This window comes from Rhynchophorus ferrugineus, unplaced genomic scaffold (genome assembly GCF_030347505.1).
Source record: "Rhynchophorus ferrugineus isolate W39M unplaced genomic scaffold, kcgeb_rfMv2 rfM8, whole genome shotgun sequence".
Lineage (NCBI taxonomy): Eukaryota > Metazoa > Arthropoda > Insecta > Coleoptera > Curculionidae > Rhynchophorus > Rhynchophorus ferrugineus.
In genome coordinates, this window is record NW_027472587.1 from 11,129,171 (window position 1) to 11,153,936 (window position 24,766).

At 31.0% G+C, this 24,766-nt stretch overlaps 1 protein-coding gene across 4 annotated transcripts in view; it reads right to left on the reverse strand.

Annotated features, from left to right (window-relative positions):
* Window positions 1–17,818, reverse strand: part of LOC143200781 (uncharacterized) — a 39,571-nt gene extending 21,753 nt beyond the window's left edge. For all 4 annotated transcript variants that reach the window (XM_076411456.1, XM_076411455.1, XM_076411454.1 and 1 more), the window contains exon 1: window positions 17,677–17,818. In XM_076411456.1, coding sequence (XP_076267571.1) covers window positions 17,677–17,679 — 3 coding nt within the window. In that variant the 5' untranslated portion in view covers window positions 17,680–17,818. The remainder of the gene's footprint in view (window positions 1–17,676) is intronic.
* Between the last annotated feature and the right edge of the window lie 6,948 nt (window positions 17,819–24,766).

The window sequence follows — 24,766 nt, forward strand, 5'->3', positions numbered from 1 at the left end:
TGCAATCGCATCCAAGCGTATGGTGCGAAAGTACGAAACTGTGAAAGGAAAATTGGCAGTATTATTTAGATCGGATATTTGTTTTAACAAAGGATCCTTAATGGCTCTTCTTTTATTAAGTTTTAAGCTCTTGAAGTATCAACATTTGGCGCCATTTTAATATGTCTAAAATGTCTGCATTCGCTGATTGAACATTCTGAATGGAAATAGAAACTGATTCGAATATTCCGTATTCAGAAAATGGCCAAGAAACTACTAATGCTCGTGCTAACAATCCAATAATCCAGTCCAAAAAACACATTTTAGTTGACGAAAAGGAGACTCCTAGATAATAAACAAATAAACTATAGTATAGATTAATATTAGTTCTTAGTCAAAACGGTAAAACTGAAGTTGTTAAAAGTCTTTTTGGTAGTAGTTTGATTTTTTTTAAATACAAATACAAATAGTAATGACATGATAAAGTTATGACAAAAATCAACACAAATCTATATCAATCTTATTAAAATATATTAGTTTGTTTTTAGTATGTTCTTGAAATTTGGTGTAAATTGTCGTCTGTATTCAAGAACTAATTAGCACCGATAATTGTCAGGTGTCATTCGATGTCACTTAATAAGTGAATCATCATCAGAACATGCAGCTCAATACTTTATTCTGCTTCTCTTCTAAATCCATTCCGAACTGTCCATTCGTGCCTTACTGATGCTAGACGAGATATATTAATAATTGTTTCGCTTATCATTGAGATACCAAAAGTGCTGAATGAGATCATAATTGACTTCAATATTGATGCAGTTGTATGATATGCTTTTCAGTATTAAAAATTAATTAGATCTGATATTTTGTTAACATTTGTTGGGCAATACGAATGGTAAATAACGGTATCTATTCTATAACTATATATACTATATACTTATTCGAATATATACGAACCTAGAATGTGTGTTTGACAAGTCTCCTTCAATGATTAAATTATTTATTAACTTATGAAAATAATAAAATAAAAAGGCATCATATAGAAACAGACGTAAGGAGCAGTGGAGCGTAAATCTACCGCTAATTATATTGAGGTTATTTTAACCTCATTGATACTTGATATTCTCACGACATATTTCCTGTTGTCACTTAGAAAAACATGTAAAAATGACTGACAATCCTTTTCGAGCGACATTTGTCGATATTTTAGATAATTAACTGATCATTATGGCGATATGTATATAATTAAAACGAGTTCTATTTATTTTTTGTTAGTTTCCCATAACTAGCGGCTTCCTCTAATGTAGTATTTAGGGTACTTAAACCCTTTCACATTCGATCCGCTTTGCATCGCCATTATCATTGGCCATTATTTCGTCTTTTAATAGGAAAACAATTAAATCTCTACAAGAAAATCATAAGGATACGTTTAACATATTTTCATAAGCGAAAAGAGAAATTACCATTCTTCCACATGGCTTTTTCTTATATCTCTTTTATTTCGCTTGAGTATAATATCACTTAAAAAGGCATATATGTTATATAGCGCGACTAATACCACCCTGGTTGTTAATTTTGAAAATGTCGGTCCAATAGGTCGTAAATAAGTGAAATAAACGTTTTTATCTTTAGACCCTACAGACGTTATAACTGCTGTTGTCGGAATGATTCCGATGAGATTATAAGGCCCTCTTGAATTCACTTAATTAACCTGAATTAACTTAATCGAGAAGAAAAGAAGATGGGTTGACGTAGGATGGGCAAACATTTCGTAACTAACTGCTTGGGGGGTTCCTTGGTGTAAAGTAGAGTTCGGGAAAAGTATCACAGTTGAAACTATAAGGCCATAAAATTGGGTAAAAACAGTACTATTCGGATGATCATCAAAGAGAAAGCGGAAGCATTGTACAGGCGATAATCACAACTAATTTTACTATAATCATAAGCTGTCCAGACGGGACGACCACGTACATCCCTTTGAGCGATACAGCTCTGATTGTTCAAAATGAAAAAATGTCATGCTATGTCAGATTGGCAGACGTGATGGGTGAGGTGTCTAAACATAAAAGTTTTGTTCACATAAAAAAGGATTAAGCCACGTTTGTGATGTCGGTTCTATAAGTCACCAGTTGTTGCTTTAAAATAAAACAATCTTAAAGGAAAAGTGTTTTTTAGTTTTATCAAGGCCTTCAAAATAAGCATTTGTTTCAGTAATAACCTCTTCATTCAAACCAAATCTCTTACCACCCAGCTATTTTTTTAGGTTTGGAAACAGGAAATTGTCACAGGGAGCTAAATATGGAGAATATACCGAATGGGGTTGCAGATTGTAGCCGAATTTATGGATTTTTGACATGGTAACTACACCTGTGTATTGTCTTGATGGAAAGATATTTTTTCTTCGTTAAATGCCGCAGTGTTTGTTTCAAATCAATATCAAATCTGTCCAAAGGCCAGAAGAATAACATATGACAGTGATCGTTAAAGACACCCTTTTTAAGACATTCGATATAAATGAAATTTGTCAATAGCTGTTAAGCACAATATAAATGGCACAATTTGCAGAAAATCTTACAGCAGCAGAAATTATCAAACTGCCCTCGTAGACGTAGAAGATACAAACTATACAAATGGCAAGAATCTGGCAGATATAAACACCAAGAGCAATGATGTTACATTTTTGGCCATTTTTACAAAATATGTTGACCGTTATACCTGGTTGAAAGTATTATTGTTGTTATGACGTTATCGTTGATAAAATAAAATAATAAAAATCAAATTCAATTAAAATCCGCTACATTAATGGTGCATATAAATGCAAATTGAATAAGGTGCAGGAATATATTTTATTATGTTTGCTGACGGCTCATGGGAAATCGAGTTGGTTGTATAAAAGGCAATAAAAAAACTAATAACATATTATGAAACCAAAACAGCGAAAACAATAGTCTTGTATGTTATTCTTCCTTGGTAAATATTATCAATAATGTATAGCAATACCTAATTATTGTTATAAGAAGAATTTTTATAAAATATATTAAAATTGTGTGTTAATTAATTAGGTGTGATCGATGGTTGTGTCAATACGGTATTGCCAGGTTACCAGAAAGATGGGAAAAAGTTGCAGAAAATGATAGATTATATTTTTCAAATAAATGCTTTTCTAAAGTGAAAAAATGGTCAGAACGTACCTAAGCATGTGATAATATGATTTCAATTATTGAGGATAACACATTTCATTAGCAAATATCTTCTATAAAACAACTGTGGTTTAGAAATCTTGCTATTTTGGTACTGGATAAAGTTAATTAAACGTTATTTTTTGAAATGTTTTCAAACATGCCAATCAACTTAACCTACAAACAAATAGTATCATAAATAATGATTGTCTGAAATATTCAAGATATTGTGAATATTTACGTCCGTATTACAAGGTAATATAAATCAAACCAGTTCATTTTATATAACAATCCAGTTGATATTAAATTGATCAAATATAACACAATATTCAATACAATCTAGCATACATTTCCTAACTTCAGACCTTTTAAGTATTACACATATTCACGTTTTCCATAATTATGCATTATAATTAGCCATTAAACTAGATCGTGATTTTGTTAAGAAAAATATTGAGTTTAACACAATAGGTTCGAATCGATGATGTATGTTAAGGTCGTGCTTCGAAAGCAAATCATGTTTCCTACTTATCCTTACTGATACTGTCATATTGCGTTAGGTATATGGTTAGCGTTCAGGGATAACGTTCGTTAATGTATATTTAGTCACATTCGAACATCAAAATCGTGACATTGTTTTTCAAATTAGATGGAACCAAGTTGTCTAATATTTGTGAGCCAGTAAATATTACTGTTAAGTATTATTTCTAAGGTCTGTGAATTTAAACATAACTTATTTAACTTCTTGAAACAACATTTTAAATATTCTTCATTCGTTATCGTTAATTTCCGTTTACTATCAGGTTATGTTATATATGTCAATTATCCTTCTTCTTTTCTATTTTTTGACAGTTGAAATGATTATACGATTTCGTCGATTATATCTATAACTCAAATATAATATGTGTAAGGAAATTAGTAGAATATAAAATATAGATAAATTATCATTAATAATGCCCAATAATATGTGACCATTGATGAACTTTTTTTAATTTAATGGTCCCAGACATGTCAGACATATATTTCTAAGCCTATTGCGATGAATTATAGTCTAGAAAATAGAATAACGATCATAAATATGTGTTTATTTGACTTCAATCATCTGAAGATTATAATCGAAATTGTTCTACTTTCTCAAGGTTCGATGGAATTGAAAAGGCCTATACCAGTTCCGAAACTGAATGTGTCTAATTTATATTCCACAAATTTAGTATTCAGGCAAACTGGACTATTAATTAGTAGGTTATCTTTACTACCTTCCAATATAGTTAGAATTATAGTGTTATTTATGACGATATATTTTGCTATATATAAACGGTTTAGTGAGTGTAGCAATGTCGTTATGTAACAAGATGAGACAGATCATAAATTTAAAAAATAACAACCTTTTCTATTTTACAAATTAACTGGACGTAACTAAAGCGAAAACTATGTTCAATGCATTTAGAAATGAGATATTTCTAAATATATAACGTAAGATATCTATTTCTATATTTTCAAGATAATATTTACGTTATTTATGCTAACAATCTGAGCTGGATACTCGGATCTACTCAAACAATGGATATTTATGTTTGTCTACATCTACGAAGGTCCAAAACTAGAGGCAACCGTATGGGTCATGCCACTTCTCCGTCGGTAGGCTTCACGAATTGACAAAAAATTTAAAAAGATATTTATTAAGAAAAATTGGTACAATATAGATTAAGCAAAATATTTTCCATCATTTTCTTCAAGTTTTTTCCATCTTTTTGGCAATATGGCGCTAGCGGGACAAAAGAACGATGTTGGTTTAAATCTTGAAATGTGTGGGTCAGCGTTGTCACGCAAGACGATGACTTTGCGTATGTTACTCACTATTAATGATATTTTTCAGAACAATATCTCGTTTAATTTGTTGAATGGACATCGGCAGATATCTGAAGTAATAGTTTCATTCGGTTTCAATAACTTGTAATGCAATATATCTTGATGATCTTCCCATACAAATAGTAAGTCCTTATGGCCATGAATATGTCGCTTCAGGTCAATCTGGATGGCTTTTCTGAACTAACCCATGACTTGAAATAGTTCAAATGACATTTTCAGCCAATACGTGTTGGTGGCCTCCTGTTGTAATGAAACAACATCACCATATGTGTCCAAAAGTGTCTGTTAGGCTTCGGCACAGATTTTTTCAAATCCAATAACAATAATTTTGAACATTGAACAATGATTAGCGTCTGTATACACTAAACAACTCACTAATATTACATGAAAAACTGTTATTTTATGAGTAATGTTTAAAACATCTAATTTAAGTTCTTTACATTGATATTTCAAATTTCGCTGATCAAAATGCATGCAAGCACCTAATTAATTATATCCCAGCCCACATTACATTTTAGTCCATGTAGTCAACAAACTAAGATGCAGATGTTGCTATTCATATATAATTTACAAATTAGACAATACCACTTAATATAAATTAATATGAATGATTGTTAATACAGATCACTATATAGGTTCTACATAATAATTATTTGTCCAATAGAAATTTATATGGAATATAAAAAATGTCAGCTGTTAGACGTACTAATAATTATATTTAAGATTCGTGGTACGATCAACTTGTTACCATGACTGATTTATTGCCAATATACATTCTCGAGATTCGATTAAGTTTTAAGAGTTCTCAGGAACTTTCTACTTGATGTAACGAGTTTATGAAGGAAGTAGCGTCGTATACATATCTTTAAAATTATCGTAATTAGAAATACAGTACTCTAGTATCCAGGAAATTATAATAAAATATAATAATTCAACAGCATATTAGTTCAGTCAATGGAATAGTTTAAATATTGAGTTCCGCGAGTATTATAGTAATTTTATAATAATAGTAATTTTAAAACAACACTTCTCATTAACATTTTCTATTCTTGACGACATAAGTTAACTAAAAGTTATTTTGTCGTTATGTTAATAGATTCCTGTAAAACGAAATTGTTGTAATAGTTATCGATAGTAAATACAACATAAAAATTAAAAAAAAATTGTAATAATGTAATTTAGTTTCACTATCCACTTTAGCAGAAACCAAATAAAACCATTTAGTGAGTTCAAGTGTACTTTTCTAAAGTTATGTTGAATTTATATGTTTATATATAAATTATTGAAAAGAATACAATATTAAAAAGAGAATATTAAAATAAAAGAACTCAAATTTATATAAGAAAATGTATTAACTTGGTTGGTTGTTTGAATATCTAACTACCTACCTGTCTACCTACCTCACCTAAAACAATTCTGTTCCCTTCATTATTGGGTAAGCTTCTTCTTATTTAAGGGAGATGAAAAATCACGAAGATAAAAGAAAGTTTGCTTAACTATATTCTTAATCGCAGCCCAAACCTTTCACAAGGTTTGATATGGTACACTCTACAAACTTAAGTTGTTACCAGAGCAGCATATTGAACTCTAAAAATCTTACATCTCAGCCAAAAAGTTTAGAGTCAAACAAGAGAAGAAGCCTACTTTACTACAAAAGAAGCTCAAGCAGTTCTACCACAAATAAATGTATTGGGGACAATTATTTAACATGGATAAAAAAATTTAACGTCTAACGAGAAGTAAAAGCCAAGCCAAACCTGATGATGACAGATGAGATTCTGGCGAAACGTCGTCAAGGCATTAACGTTAGAAGATTTTTATATATATATTATAATTATTCACCAAACATTAAACATAAAAACCACCTGGCTATTATTATGTTAATGTAGAAGAAAATTTTAAAATAATATAGGTTCTATAAATAAAAAGCAAATCTACAAAAACTTTGAAAACGTTCTTTCGTAACTTGTAAGGTTTGTTCAAAGAATATATATTATTTACAATGAATATAAGTACGATTGTCCATCGTTTTCTACGAATTTTTTCCAGCTTTTAGCAGAATGATGTTGATTATGTGTTGAAAAATTCTTCGTCTTCTAACCTGCTCGATTTTTGGATCGTCTAAACCGAATTTTTTGAGTTTTTTCAACTAATATATTTATCAAAGTGTTCTTCATCGTTTTTAATGACTTTCTAATTGTAGCAGTATACAGATACTGCATTGAGATATTTTTGTTTTTTGATTGGGTTGATTTTTAGATCGGCTTGATCGATTCTTCGATTTTGGCTTGTTCATAAGAAGACAAGACAAGACTGAATTGGATATAATCTTCTAAAATTTTAAGAAGCATTTTCTTAGAGCTGATGGTGTTTAGCCAGGGGAACATGTTGTTGAGCTAGTGTAGTAGAAGTTTTAGTGAGCTAGCAGCAGATCTGCTCTCTAATTAACGATTAATAGCAAAAATAGTATAGGATATAAACTGAGGTACAGTAATTGTAAAACTTTAAGTGATTTACATATATAAATATATATATAAACAGAGCTCATTCACCAATATAAACTTTACAGAACAGAATTTCTGTCATTCGGATGTTAGTAACCAGTACTGTATAAAAATCAGACTATCCAAATTTAGTACACTGTAGAATATATATTTACGAAAATTAACCTATTATATCATACTCTTTTGAATATTTTCTCCTCGGTCAAGATATGGTCTGCAATAACCACTCTGATTGTTAAATGCACCAATAATTAAACCGCTAATTAGTCCGTAAATATATTGACCAATTTATGGACGTCTGAGCGGAAATCTGCTACTTAGCAAACGAAAAATCAACGGTTCTTTGAAAAACAATTTATCAAATTTTGAAGGTCATTAAATAACCGAAATAAATCCTAAGAAATATTGTCAAACAGAGAAAAAGTTTTGGCAGTTTTTCGTTAATAGCAATTAATTATATTATAACATTAGGGTATTAATGACAAGAAAAAGCTTTCGTTGAATTATAGGAATAATTTATAATCATTGTTAGGTAATTCTTAACTTTAACACATTCAAACATTTACAAAAATGTAAATAAACTAAAATATATCATTAGTAAATGAATTACTTCCTGGAATAATTAAAATATAAATTAGGCAATCGTTTTTCCTTTCTGTAACAAAAAATTTCAACAATTCTTGTACCGCGTTTCTACTGAGTCAGCAATAATGAAGATTCGTTTATGCAACTAGAATATTTCGCTAAACTCAACTGACGCTGTACTTTTGTTTATGTTTTTTTTTGTTTTAAATACATTGTAATATATCATTTTATTGGTTATAGTATGATTTAGTAATTTTGGTATATATTAAGATATACTAATTATGAGCTAGTCAATTATGCAATGAGGGAATATGTATCTCTCTTTATATAATGCATTTATTATTTATATATATTAAATATTCTCTAATTGTAGGGTTTTTAACTCATCATTCTCAGAGTTTTCTAAGAATTCTTCACTTATCTATCAAAATTTAATGTATTTCTAAACTCCCTTTGCCTTATCTATAGTTCTTTTACAAAACAGGATCGATAGGCAAAAAACTGATATTGAATTATAGTTAGTGTTTATTGATCACTAGTCTTAGAACCAATTTATATTGTGTTACCTTACCAGCTGTTTTTTTTCATTAAGAATTAATTGTAGCCAAATTTACCTACGTAGCTTAGTTCCCATCATGTGATATGCATACCTACATAGCGGTTTCGAAGTAATACAACTCTTGGATAACACCAGAATAGGACACAGACTCAAAAGAATCAAACCATTTGTTCTTGTGTAGTTTTTAAAACATTTTGAATATTTTGATAACTAAAGTCGAATTTTGTCTGAAAGTTGTTGTTCTATTAATTAAGTGGGAACTTATTGAACGATGTGTTAAATTTCTAAGACAATACTTTTCGACCACTGAAGCAGTTCTTATGATTCAATTAAATACACGTTGTAGTGAATTACTTCACACAGACTGAGATAATTATTCAGACGAAAGAAAATGAGCGTTGGTAACGATGAAAACTATTGGCAAAACAATAAAGCCACTTAAATACATGATTCTGATACAAATACCGAAATATAAAAATCATCGCCATTTACCAATTATCCTCACGGGCATCAGAAACGAAAGTACGTGCAGCAAAGTAAACAGTTTTGTATGCCACCTTTCAGCTTTTATACTTTTCCTGCTGCGGTTCCGGAAAAATGACATAATCACGAACGAGAAGAAAAATGAGGAAGGCAACCGAACGCAAAAACGACTGGTTGGCAGGCGTATCAGCGTATCATTGTTGCCATTTTCAGGTCGCCTATTTTTCTGTCGGTTTATGAGTATGTGTGAGTTTGTACATTTATACTTCCCGGCTCGAAACTGATGTTACGTAGCAAAAACCAACCGAAACGAGGTGTTTTATTGCATCGTATAAACTGGCTTAATTTAGTTTAATTAATTTACGTATTTCCGAATAGTTTTATATAATGAAGCGATTGGTACGTAAATTTACAAATGAGAAAGTGGAATATCGGTTTTTTTTTAAATTTTTTGTTTTATTTCGGCGAAATTGTAAATTATATACTTTCTTTATGGTTGATATTATTTAATAATGTGACAATTTTGTTAAAAAATACCCACAGATTATCTGTTGTTGGATTGTACATCCGTATATGCTTTGAAAGGATATTAATTTAATTATTTAAGTAAGTTCGGGGCATCCGAGAGGTGGATTGGTTAAGTTCTTGATTATGTTTAACAGGTCAATTGAAAAGTCCCCGGCCTACCATAGTAGAACACATTTTTTCCTTTCAAGGGTGACCCTCCAACTTTTCGATACCATTTTGTAGTACGATTTGTTCTTTTCTTCAAAATAGGCCTCAGTTTCGGCAATCACCTCTTCATTCGACGAAACTTTCTTCCAGCGAGCATTATTTTGAGATCTGAGCACAGGAAATAGTCGCTGGGGGCCAGACCTGGAGGATACGGTGGATGAGGAAGCAATTCGAAACCCAATTCATGGATTTTTGCCAAAAAAATGTGTTTTACGATGGTAGGCCGGGGACATTTCAATTGACCCGTTATTTCACTCTTTAGGGTGTCAAATTCCATTTATAAATCACTGAATGAATGAATGTATGTTGTTGAATGTTTGAATGAAACAAAGGAAAGCCCTTCGACTTGAGTTTCATTTATTTATTTTCTTCTGATCTTAGTTTTACGAATCTTATTCACACGACAATTATTCTCACAACTTTGTTCTCTTTCAGAAACCCGTTGTTAACCTTCACAATAAATGCGCACTGGGCCTACAGAGCATATTTCCACAACATATTGTATATAATATAAATGAAATAATTGTATTGTATATAAATAAAAGAAGATTTAGAGATCGATTCTGCGTATCTTTGTTGATGATTATAGAGAAATATCACAGATGTTAGAAGGGACATTCTTGAATTGCTTCATGACAGTTTTCATTAAGCGATTCCTCGAAATCTTCATCAATAAACTTTGTCGACTCTCTGGGTGGTTCTTTTGTTCTTGAAATTGAAAATCACCACTTTTAAAACTACATACGTTTTTCGATATTAATCATAAACGTTATTACTAACTCAAAATACACATATGTGATTTAATTAATAAGGAGTAAGGTTACCGTATTGCGTTGCGAAATAAGATCGTTATCATTTTCGAGTGCTGTTTATGGACGATGAAAAAAAGAAATCATTTTCTTAGTCTATTAAATACCTCAAGCATACCGTTATACACTATAAACGGGTCTTGTTTTTACGCAAATGAGTTAGGAAATAGGCATGAGAAATACTAATAATCGTCGTACATTCTTCAATTGTGTATGAACAAAAAACAAGGCATTTCTGATTCGGCCATATTTTGTCAGCAGAATAGCGTGACTTTCATCTTTGTTTCGCAATAATTCGGTTATGGTCTTAAAATTTTCGAGAATGTTTAATTTTTATTGCTCAGAATTGGCGCAATTTAATATAATAATTGGTGAATACATAACAAATTTTGAGTATTTAATGATGATATCAAGTTAGCAATGATAAAAGAAACTAGACAATGGTCAGGCCAAACCAAAAGCACGGAATTTGAAAATATTAAAGATAGTTATATTCTTGTAAATTCAGAACAATAAAAACATATCTATAATATTACTAATGTAAATATACAACTAATTTATTTTTCAAACTTTCTCATAACAAGAGAGAAAATGTGACAAGAGCACAGGAAATACGTGCTGCATCGTAATAATGAAAATAATATGACACAGGGTAATGTTTGGAAAGTACCGCATAATTTCAAATATTATGGTGTGAATTTTTTTTGCATGTATTCGGTTATAAACCGAATAGAACTGTATATATATATATATATATATATATATATATATTAGGTGAGAAATAAGTATTGAAAATATGCAGCAGTTAACTAACTACATAATTTGCATTCATGGTTTACCTAAGAGCAATTGAAGAAATTATGAATTATTAACAGTAAATTTATAAACATTTTAAAGCCTTGATGAATATATTTATCACAGGGCGATCACTACTATATATTATAATACAAAATAAATTATATTTGAACGGTATTATTTGAATCATTTGGTTATTATTTAAATTATTTGAAGGTAACCATATCGGATAGATTTTAACATCTCTGGCTACTATTTTTTTAACCTCTTGTCATATTACTTAGCTTGTTCATATTGCAAATGTTTCTATGTCGTGTTGGTGCTTCTATAACAGCGGATTTTTTTGCTTAAAGTTAATTTAAAAGCATTAATTCCTTATTAATTAAGATAATTTTTCTGCTAAATGTTATTTTGTTAGGTCCTAATTTAATATTTTAGTGGAAAAGAAAAATATGTCGTTTTGTATAGATTATGTAAATTATATATTTGACTGTTGATGTTTGACTGTTCGATGGATAAGCAACATCTTCTATAGTAAATCGTTCACATTTAAATCATAACGAAAACCACCTTAAGAATATTTTCATTGGAAACCATATTATAAATAATTCAATGTACAAAAAAATTAATATAGAATTTTTTTTATAACATCTTTATTAGATACACTAGTACAATCATAATTATAAATTAATTTACTACTACTTTTCATTGGTACTTGGATTAATTCATAAGCAAGACGAGTGTGAGAAAATACATCAATATGTATTCCTCAATTATAAAATTATAATAACTTAAGATATAGTTTACATTAAAGGTACATACACTTTATATAAGGTCGTATGGTTTGGTCCGCTTCGACCTTCTGACATCCCGCGCGCTGTCCAGCAGTTGTATTGCTTCCACGTTAGTATAATTTAATAATCTTTCGTGTTTCAGGGCGAAATCTTGGATTACTTCGCAAATCCATTTCATTTCCAGATCATCGTGTAGTTCTTCGTTGGTTACGTAGCGATAGGCATTGGTAATCAATCGAAGAATGTTGTTTCGACAGCGTTGGATGACTAGTTGATTTGATTTTTAGTGTAACCCCATAGGTCCAACTTGGTGTTATGATTGTCTTATAAATCAACCTCTTTGATTTTAGATTGAAGTTGAGAGTATCTTCCGACTGACTAGTATAGTTGTTTTATTTGGTTTTAATGTGTTTTGCTTTTTGTATAACATGATGTTTCCAATTTAATCTACCATCAAGATGGATTCCGAGGTATTTAGCTTATTCTGCTTGAGGAATCGGGTATCCATTGAGTGATATAATTAAGTTTTTATTATTTCGCTGCAATGCAAAATTAACGTTAACAGATTTGGATTTTGTTGACTGCCATTTGCTTTCTGCCATCGTTTTCTTCTGCCCTAGGCAGAGATATAGAAATATATATACGTATATTTCTAAAAGTTATTATGAGAACAATAAGACATCTTACGATATCATGTTATGATGCAATTTGAAGATGCTCAAATAGAAAATAGTATTATAATATCATATTGTGAAATTGTGAGAAGAGCAAAGCTGTGTAAATTGCGAAAATGTATTGTCACCGATATTTCCCAACAAAATATAAAGGTATAAGTATATATTAAAAATATATAAAATAGCACCTGTAATTCTTCGAACCAGCAATTACCAAATAATTGAAACTAATACCCAGGAATTGAGTAATAATTCAGTGGATAATTACGTTCTTACTGAATACTGAAGAATAGTCGTTTACTACCCAACTTGCCGCCTAACCTTCCTCTAAGTAACTAATAACTAACATCAACGTCAATAACAAAGTGAAATATCAAAACCAGAATATAGACGAAGGAATCAATTGGCTTTTCAGACTGTTCGGGTATTTTCATATCTGTTAATCAATTATTTAGTTTTATGTTTGTTTTAAAATGTTTAATGTTAACATTCAAAATATTACAAAAATGAAAAAAAAATGGATTTGTAGTTTTTATTTTTCAGCAAAAATTATCATCCCACAAGTTCAACACATTGTTGTTTGCTTTATGGATAATGAAACTTGTATCCAATTACGATCAGATATATTCAGCTATATATCTAACGCTGAAAACATACAGTAGATAGAACAAGTCTATAAGTAAAACTGGTAAGATGTGGCATCATAGATATTAGTTTTGAAGAATAAGTTGAATAAGAGAAGTTTTATTACGTAATGATTCTTTCCTAGATATACCTCAGGCTTTTGACAAAGTTTGGCATGCGGGCTTGCAGGTTAAATTAAAGAAACTTCTCCCTCATTCAGATTATTAGTTACTAAAATCGTATCTCACTGATAGACATTTTATTGTAAATCAAAGCGATGAACATACCGAATTACATCTCATATATTCCGCAAGGGTAGTGTACTGGGTCCAGTACTGCATCTTCTGTATACGACCAATCTGCCCTCCATAAAAATAACTACTGTGGTAACATACGCGGACGATACAGCAATCTTAGAATCTCATGAAGATCCAATCACAGCATCAATAAACTTACAAACCCACCTGGAGCAAATACAATTATGGTTGAAGACATGGCGCATTAAAGCCAATCTTCCACGCATATAACGTTTACCCTGCGTAGAAGAACATGTCTACCAGTGAATATCAATCATCGTCAGCTCCCTCAAGCAGAGCATGTTAAATATCTTGGTATGCACTTAGATCGACGCCTAACCTGGAAGAAGCACATACTCTCTAAACGGAAATAACTGGGACTAAAATTATATCAAATGTACTGGCTCATCGGGTGCAAATCCAAGTTATCATTAGATAACAAGGTATTGCTGTATGAGTCTATACTCAAGCTTATTTGGTCATATGGAATCCAAATATAGGGTACCGCTAGCAAATCTAATATATCCCTCATTCAACGGTTCCAAAATAAAGTTTTTCATGCGATTGTTGATGCTCCGTACTATATTTAAAATAAACTGATACAACGCGATATTCCTCTAGAACCTATAACGAGTGTAATTCAACGTGTAAGTACTTCGAAAGAGTGTCAGTGCATCCCAACGTATTCGCAAAGCAGCTAAATATGCGACGTCATAGTGAAATGCGTAGACTAAAACGTTTACCACCACCTGATCTGATTACTGGATTTATATAGACTTTAGAATAAGACTAATTAATTAAGATAATATTGTATACAGGAGATCGCTTAATGAAGTGATTTTCTACATGCCATGTACATATAATATAGAGATAAAAAATACTTATTGCCTATAGTGCACATTGTGGAATCACAAAGAGTAAAAAAAATGTGCAATGATTCTATTAGATGCTTATGTTTTGATTAGATATAGATATTGGTGAATATACGAATAACTATTAAACAATCGAATCTAGCTGTAACATTTGATGGTCTTGATATTTCTTCATATAAGACAGTTTCCCATTAAGTATTATTGAGTTATTAACATTAATTAGGCAAACGCTTTAAGTTCAACATTATCAATTGTAATATCAAAACGAAATATTCATGGCATAAAGTCTTGCTATGCATATCATGATATCAGGAAGGTGTCATGTACAAGCAGCTGTTAAATCCGAAAGAAACTGATAGTGCAGATGTCTACCGATGTCAACTGAACAAGCAGAATGTCGTAATCTTGCAAAAATGACATGCAAACACTGTATATGCACAGTGTTGTACTGTACTTAGTCATGTCTTAGAGTACTTAGCCGTCCACATTGTTTTTTTCATTACTGTATTGCTATGTTGCCAGAAACATGAGAATAAATCGTAGAAAGGTGATCAAAAATATTTGTGTTAATATATCAGCAAGTAATATGAATTTAATACAAATATTTCCTGCAAATATTAAGTCTACTGACTTTTTTAAGATACAGTATATATTCTTCAATATATTCCATACAGAAAAAGTCGACTTTATACAAGAAATATCGTGTTTAGTCTTGATTTCTCTTAATACTGTCATTTAGCCATATGTCGCTAGTTAAAAAAATAATAAACTACAAGAATTACTTTCAAAAATTTACAGTTATCCACTATTGGTATTTTGGCTTGACGTAAAGTTACTAATAAACTCTTAAAATAATAATTTATACAGTTTCCACTCGAATATATTAGACATACTAATTACAGGAAGAATAATTGCACAAGTTGGCATCGTTTTAATTTAATCTAATCAATTATCTAGTAGATAAACAGACGTCACATTAACGCGAGCCAGTTTCGACACAGCGGTTGCATAATCATCCGGGGTGATGTTTAATAAAATTGATATGATGCCGGATTTTCAATCGTTCAAAATTGGAACGATAATAAAATTCCATCTTGGAAAGTTATTATTCCTTTAATAAGCATCTTCGTTTGTATTCCGTACGCCTGATTAGTAATAATAGTAATCGAATATGAGCGGATTTCTATTTAACCCAATTTCGGATCATTATTATTCACGAACAACACTTTTCATTTCAGTTTTCGTTCCGTATCAATTTCGCGCACGTTTTCTATTGTTGTTTGAGGTTAGGTTTTTTTTGTTGTCAAAAATTAAAGAGTTATAAGTTTTATTTAATGAGGAAATCAGAATTGATAGAGAAATATTGTCTATTATACATTAATTATCAATCAATATAATCAAATAATTACCATATTATAATTGACTTAATAGTTTTTTAAATATTGTTAATATGGATATACTAGTTATATGAAGTAAAATAAATATCAAAAAGATGCACAAATAATTGTATAATTTAATAATTATCTGGCTTTAATTTTTACACAATATTCCGAAATGTGTTATTCTTACTTAAACTTTTCCTAATTTGAATATAATTAATATAAAAGATGTTTAGATTACATTTAACATATGACGTTAATTTATGATATCTAGTCGAATTTCACCTGAAAATATTGTGGAAGTGTGGAAGCTTAAATGGCTGACAAATAACTATGACATTTTAAAAGTGTTGAATTGAATAACTCAACAAAATTGAGCATTTTACCAAACAATTTAGCCGTGAAGGTATATAATGTTTAAATAAAATGCGAATTAAGGTCACAGGAACGATTAAAATAACGAAGAATGATGAGTTTTAGTCTTACTTTAGCTTATGTAGTCTAATTTAATTTTAATCAGGGAAATACATACTGATGTGTATATCATGCCCTCGTCTTGCTTTTGTATTAATGTAATTACAGCAGAACCATAGTAATAAATCATTTTGTAAATAAAAATTACTGTATTAAACTTGTTAATCATGATTTCACGCACTGAAATACACAACTACAACACTATACATCAAATTAGTTAAACGTTATTTAAATAATTCATTTCAAACATAATTCAAAATTTTTTTCTAAATAATCAATTTACTTAAGGATTAACTAAAAGAAATTTAAGATAATTAGATGTTAAAGAACGGCAGTTTTAAACTATATCTCTAATTTAAATGATTTTTGCTCTAGAAACACTATAGACAAGTACGCTTGACATACAGATCGGCCCATTAACCGAAAAGTAAACTGTCTCCATTCTTCTCATGAAAAACGCATAAAAAACATTAATTTGTAGAGTGTAGTCACGTTTTCTCAAATAATATTTAAAGGGAACATGCCGCTTTTCTTTCCAATAAAACAAAAACTGTAAAATATTGTTTTTTTTTGGTTAAACTGACAACTATGTTAACTTGTCACATTTGATTCGACAGCGTTGAATTTTTTTTGGTGTCATCAGCTAGAATTTCTTTTTGAACGAAGGGGCAAATATTGTTAGAGTTATTGGCCAGTAGAGTTACTAGAGAAATGTTGTCTAATATACACTATACTTCAATTATCATATCATGAAATAATTACCATATTATAATACACTTAGACGTTTTTTAATATTGTTAATATAAATATTATATTTATATGAAGTAAAATAAATATCAACAAGGAGTAAAATAATTGAATTAATTAAAATAATACATAATAATTTAATAATAAGATATAGTTCAGTAACTGTATGGTTTTGATTTTTTCAAAATGTTGCGAAAAGTGTTACTTTTACATAAACTTTTTTTTAATTTGAATATTGTTAATATACAGGGTTTTTTGTGATAGTAATGATTTATTTATAGTATTTATTATATATAGTTAATAATTACTAGCGACTTACCATTGACGATACTAACAGAATCAACAGACTTGGAATTAACGAAGGGCTTGAAGTCTACTTTCAAATATATTCGCACTAAGTCACAACTGATTAAATTAAATAACCGATTAAAAATATTTATCTATATGTATGTACGTATATCAACAAAACACTTCTTCACTATATAAAATCCTAGTGGCCTTCTCCGGTTGATCGCGATCTACCAACTGCCATCGAGTTCTTGTGTTTTCGTACACCAGGTGCCGGTTGTCGGTGGGGTCCGGCAAGTTCATTCATGGTAGAGGAAATCTGTTTTGGAGAGAGAACTATACCGATTCGTTTTTCGAATTTTAATTTGCCGATAATGTCTCAATATGTTGACACGATTTCGTGGGGTACTTCAGTGCTATTGTTTAAGCCTCAGCCCTGGAATATGTCGATATGTTATCCTTAACCGATTTTTTTGTTTAAGCAATATTTATATTATGAAAAGATGTCTCCTTTAGTAGAAATAAACATACGAAGTCTATAGAGGAATATTGATTTACTTGATTTATAACATTTTATGTACTTTGGTGAGTTATGTTTGGAACAGAGAGTACATCAAAAAGATAAATAAAGCTCGAATTAAAATTAAAAAAAAACGTATTGGTTATTTGGAGGAAGACCTAAAATATTCGTACATAATAGGTTACTGTTGTACAAGCAGATACTTAAACCTCTCTGGACTTAGGTTATAGGGATGAATAAAGTGCTGAGAAGAATTGTAAATGTATCTAGATACTACAGGAAAAGTTACTTACACCGAGGCCTTCGGATTCCAACTGTTATAGAGGAAATTAAGAGATTCGCAACGAGACATGAGAAAAGAGTCCACTCTCTTGTAAACATCGAAACGTTGCAACTCTTGGACAACACTGAACTAGGACGCGTACTCAAGAGAACCAAACCGTGTGATCTTCTGTAATTGTACAGTGAGATGCACTAACTGTCAAAAATATTGAAAAGTAAGGACCAATAGGTCTGCCTACAAAAGTATCTAGTTTTAAGTTATTGTAGAGACACTTTTAAGTTAGTGGGCAACGACTAGTAATAAAATATTAACAAATTTAAAAATATATTTCACAAATAATTGATTCATGAAATAAAGAAAAAACATAAATTAGAATCGCTAGAGAAATTTTGAGAAAAATTGTCTAGTATGCTTTATAATTCAATTGTGATATAATCAAATAATTATTATATTATAATTGACATAATAGTTCTTTATGTTATTAATGTTAATAGTATAGTTATATTACATATAGTTATATACATATATAGTTATATATAATTGTATTTAAAAAAGTATACTAATTGTATCTGTAAATGTATATATTTGGTATTTTCCGTATATATGTATCTGTAATACTCAGAAAATAGTTGATGTCAAATTAGTGCCTTTACAAAATAAGTCTAACAAATGTCACTCATTTGTTTTCACATATATCAATTAAAAAAATATTAAATTATAACGTTATTATTACTTTATGTATATGTTAACAAAGAGTTGACAATTAAAGGGTTAAAAAACAAATTTGATAATTAGAATAAGATTTATAAACATACCAACCTAATTGATATTTAATATTTCTTCAATTAAAACTAAGTACTGTTTTTGATCAGAAATTTTGAAATTTTGTTTGGAACAGTCAGAATGTTTCAGTGTGTCCGGCGAATTAGAAATGCTAGATAAGATAGATTTTCTGATATAGAATGTTTGGTCCATTTTTCCTTTTAAAAAATACGACTCCAACATAATTTGCTTTAACTTCATGTTTTGTTTTTATGAATTTATATCAAAATTCTAATACTTTGCAACTAAACTCTTCTCCACTGGTTTCAATGGCTTTTTATCCTACCTGTAACACTGTTGGACTTCATGTTTCTAGTTTTCAGTACTTCGCTAATCCTTATCCCCGCTGGCCCCAGCCTTATTTAACCTCTTTATTTCAGATCTGTCGAGAAAAGAGCACTTTGACGTTGCGCTTTACGCTGACGACACTGCCTTCTTCACGCAGCTCGATCTTGCGGTCAAGTGGTTCAAATTCTGAAGGTTGCAAATTAACCCCCTAACAACCCAGGCCATCATTTTCCATAAGAAACGTTATGCATTGCGCGTCTCGTAACTTAAGATCGACACCGCAATAATTCCATAGCTGGATAACGTCACGTACGTACGTGTCACGTGTAGGTCACCACTTCGACCGACGATTCGGTTGGCATTCCCAAATCCAGAAAGCAATCCAGAAAGGTTCGGGGATAGCAAACCTGATATCTTCCCTGATCTGCCATTCTAGCAAATGGTTATTTTACAAGATGTTAATTCGGTCCGTACTCCTCTACGGATCTAATGTCTACATCAAGTTTGTTACACCCAACCAGGTCAAACGGCTTCAATTTTTCCAAAATAAGCTCCTCAGGATAATCTTAAACGCTCCATGGTTTGTCAGAAATAATCAAATTCATAGGGAAACTGACACTTCAGAAATCAAGCACTTCATATCTCAATCATGCCGCAAACGCGAGCTGGTCGACATGCTGGGAGCTTAGCACCGCGTCACTGCTAACCTCCCCTTTTTCCAAGTGAAAACGACCTCATCCGTCGCTGCAGTCATAACTTTTGCCCCATACGACAGTATCCAGTCGTGTGTTAATTCAAGTTCGCGAATCAATAGAATCGCCGGGTCCTCGTGCCCAATAACGGCTGCCCGATCAGCGGGTGCCCTATCCCCTAATTTAATGCAGTAGCAGTAGCGATCCACAGAGGTCAACCGTGAGGCGGTTTCGGTTTAGTGTAAGCCTAGAGGCAGTCCCGCATAACCCGGTCCAACTTGTCACTCCAGGGCAGGTCTCCGCGACCAGGTATGCGTCACGCGTTCCATCGCCTGGTTTTAGACCAGAATAAAAAAAAATTTGGTGATCATTTCAAATTAAAAACTCTGCTCCATTGGTTTAAAGGGCTTTTTTATCCTACCTGTAATTTTGTTGGACCTCATATATCTAGTTTTCTAATGCTTCACTGGTCCTTGTAAATTACATATGGCTGTGCTTCTAAACTCTTCTCTATTAGTTTGAATGTTTCTTCTTATCCTAGTGATAATTCTGTAGGTCCCCATGTTTCCAATTTTCTATTGTTTCATTGATCTTTGAGTGTTCTAGTGTTTCATAACTTAATTCCGCCACTTGTTGCGTACAGCCTACTTCTACTTTTCTACCTCGATTCCCTACACTCTCCGCCTTCAGCTCATTGCTTCCCAATTATACCGAGAAATTAAACGGGGCCCATAACCTGTTACGAATCACTTATGATTCGGGACGGGACGGGACGGAATTAGTAACACCACATATTGCTTTGGAACAAAAGAGATAATTTATTTACATCACTGGTCTTTTAAATATTTTTGGACATCCTCGATACAATTACAGCGCCCTCTACTAGTTGTTCTTCTTCTTTTTTACACTAGGTCTTGTTTCGACATAAATCATATATTTGACAACTACAAGTATACTACCACTAGTATCAATTTTTTAAGGGATTAATTTAATTAAAGATAGACTAATATATTTAGATAACTAAGGCTACTTAATCAACATAAGTGGATTTTTTTAGATCTATTCCAACACATGAATTCAAAAAGTAATTTTATTCACTAACTGTCATGACTAACTCTGTAGACCACCTGTGGTTAAATTTATAGAGGCAAGGCATGATATCTCTATGATCATCTCTATGTCATAACAAAATATCACAAATTTAATATAACCTCTCTTTGTTATATACTGACATTTCCACTATTACCCTTCCCCGCTCCCAGTGTATAAACTACAAATAAATAAGTTAACGAATTTTACTAAGTTATTTTAGTATTTTTATTAAACATACGAATGAAATTAGAAGTAAAAATAAAAAGTAGTTCAAGTATGCAACCCTATAATTTCACTGTTACTTATAGCACTTCAATTAGTGTTTAATTAGCATAAAGAAACTACACATAATTGACGATGACTACATGGCTGTTGGGCGGTTCAAGTTTTATACGAACTAGTAATTGTAAACATATTGTACAAGTGAAAACAACATAAAGTGGATCCCATCTGTTCGGCGGTGTCTGTATTTTCTTTATTTTGATTTTCCTTCGTTTCCATTTCAATATTTCGTGTGCAATATCATTTCAAGAAAGTTTGTGACCTCTACCAGACATTTGGTGTCTGTTGACGTCTTTGCATAATAGTTTCTCGTTAACATTCAATTATATGAAGTTTAGAATTTGATGTAAAAGATGTGTCAGTTCAGTATCTTTCCAATAAAATAGCCAATACACGTGATCAAAATTTATAACGAAAAGATGCCGCACCAAATTTAAGTTTTCGTTTATTTTGAGTTCGACAATAAAATACATATATAAATAAAATAATGAAACAAAAATAACGTTATCAAATATAATTTATATTAAAATTGTGGTACATCTAATGCATATTTATTGAAAGACTTAAACTACAGTTATTTAAATAGCCACAACAGTTTGTAGGTTAGAGTTATAACAACCTCTTTTGGGCGTCCACTGCGTTCAGTATCTTCGGTGCTCATTTCGCCATGTCTTAACTTAGCATATCAATTCTTGATAGTTGGTTTTCCTGAGGCAATGTCCGGAAACTCGGCATCAGGTCAAGTGTTGCTTCAACTGTATTTTTTCCCTTCAAAAAGCAATATTTTATCAACACGGCAAATTCCTTTTTATCTATTTTTTTTTCACAATAACAAAAGTTGCTTCACTCAAAATGCTATAATTCACAAAGTAATGATCCGACAGATGTCAAATTTATACACGCAACTTTTGACGGTTAGGGCTAACTAAAAAACATATGGATTTAATTCTAGTAGCGCCATCTATGTGTCAGGCTGGGGACTTTTCAATTGACCTGTTATATACGAATATTTACTGAATAATTCAAAATAATTAACAAATGTTTATATTGCCACTTAGCAGTTTGACCAATAGATATTGCTGAAAAAGATTTGCAAGTACGCAATAAAATAAGTATCAAGAGATAAATAAGAGTAAATAAAAAGCAAGTAACTGAAAAAATTTAGAATGTCTAGTGCGTCATTGTGAATGTTTGGTTATGTCTAAGAAATAAATTAGTAAGATAAGTATTAAGAGATAAATAAGAGTAAATAAAAAGCAAGTAACTGAAAAAATTTGGGATGTCTAGTGCGTCATTGTGAATGTTTGGTTATGTCTAAGAAATAAATTAGTAAGATACAACTTGTACAAATGACATAAACGTAGGATGTTAAAAGATGAAGCAAAATAATAGGTCGGTTTATAGGAAAGAAGCAATTAAGCAATCAACAAAACTGAATACTATAGACTAAAATTTTAAATTTATTTTTTTTAATTTTAAATTAACCTAAATGCTGTATTGATCAAGTTGGTGAGTTTTATAATTCCCTTTGTTGGCAGTATTTTGCAGTAATTCTCGTATTATTAAATCATAGCCTGGAGATTTCCTGGGATTAATGTCAGTTTTAATAACTTTGGTTAGCTCTTTCTGCGTGACTAATTCAATCATCGAACTTTCAGCTTCTATGCCCGGCAAATTATATTCAATATTAGTTTCGTTTGGTTTGAAAGTTTTTTCTAGACATTCAGCAAATGCTTCTGCTTTTTGGTGATTGTAACGTGCCCAATTCCCACATAGGTCTCTTATAGGTGCAATATTGGCAAATGTGACAGAAATAGAATCACCACAACTCGTACCGATCGAAAAATCACAAACATCTGCCTTAAAAATATTAATACACACTAACGCCATATGTTCTAAATCCTAATTTATAGGCCTAATATAAAACGCCAATTCTAAGATATCAACAATTAGCTGACCTTTGTGGTCGTAAAACAGGTGTATCGATATTTTATCAAAATAAGAAATGTATAAACTAAATAGTAAACTGCTATACCATCATGTTTATTTAAAAATATATTGCAGTATTTTTTACCAAATAAAAATAGGATGTTTCCAAAGTTTTGAACGAAGTTTGAGCGAGATAAGTTGCAAGGCATAGATAAAATAATTATAATTATATCTATATGACATGTATTAATCCCGTAATCGCCTTGCTTGTGTAGTAATGCAAAGACAACAGAACAGTAGTAACAAATTAACTTGTAAATTAAGATTGTACTAAGCATATCTATTTTAAGATGTAATTAATTAAAAAAAGTTGTTCTAAAATCTTATATAACAAATGATTGCAAGAAACTAAATAAGAAATAAATACTCATCTATCCTTAACCGAATTTTCACTTTATGCAATGGTAATATTGTGAAAATTAATTTTTCCCTATGTAATAACAATGTACAATAAGAATATTGATTGTCTAATGCGATTTAAAGTGTGCCTATTGAATAAAGAAGCTGAAATCAGACGCATATTTTATTAGGTATTATATCGTAACACGATAACGTGAGACCAGGTAAATGCGTGAGTGCAAATGAACAAACCTTATGAATACATATTTGAATCTTAAATGTTTATAAAAATTCACATATAAATTATATTATATGCATAGAAGGAATCGGGTTTTCTTGAATTTTCAGATAGCTATTTAGTTTTCCTTCAAGTTTAATCGTTAGGCCGGATTTATTATCAAAGCATACCCAATCATCATACTTAACAGTCTGTCGAATGTATAGTAGGTGAACTAATTATTAGGGACTTTACTCGTATTTATGTAATGTATAGTTTATTATAGTCGTTTCTGCCTAGCCTACAATTTGTCTTTATGACAACTTAAATATAGGTATATAACTAGGAGGACCCATCGGCCCTATCTCAGTCTCTGGAGAAATAATGTATATATATGTCGCTGCTGTATTTTTTATTATATGCACCTCGCTACACAACACTATTTTGAGTCTGTTTCCTGTTCTGGTTGTATCCAAAAGCTGTAATACTTCAATATTCTTATGAGAATGGAGTCTTTCCTCATGTCCCCTTGCAATTATCTTGATTTCTTGGCCGACTATGATTATCTGAAGTGGTGGTGCCACTTCTCGGCACCTC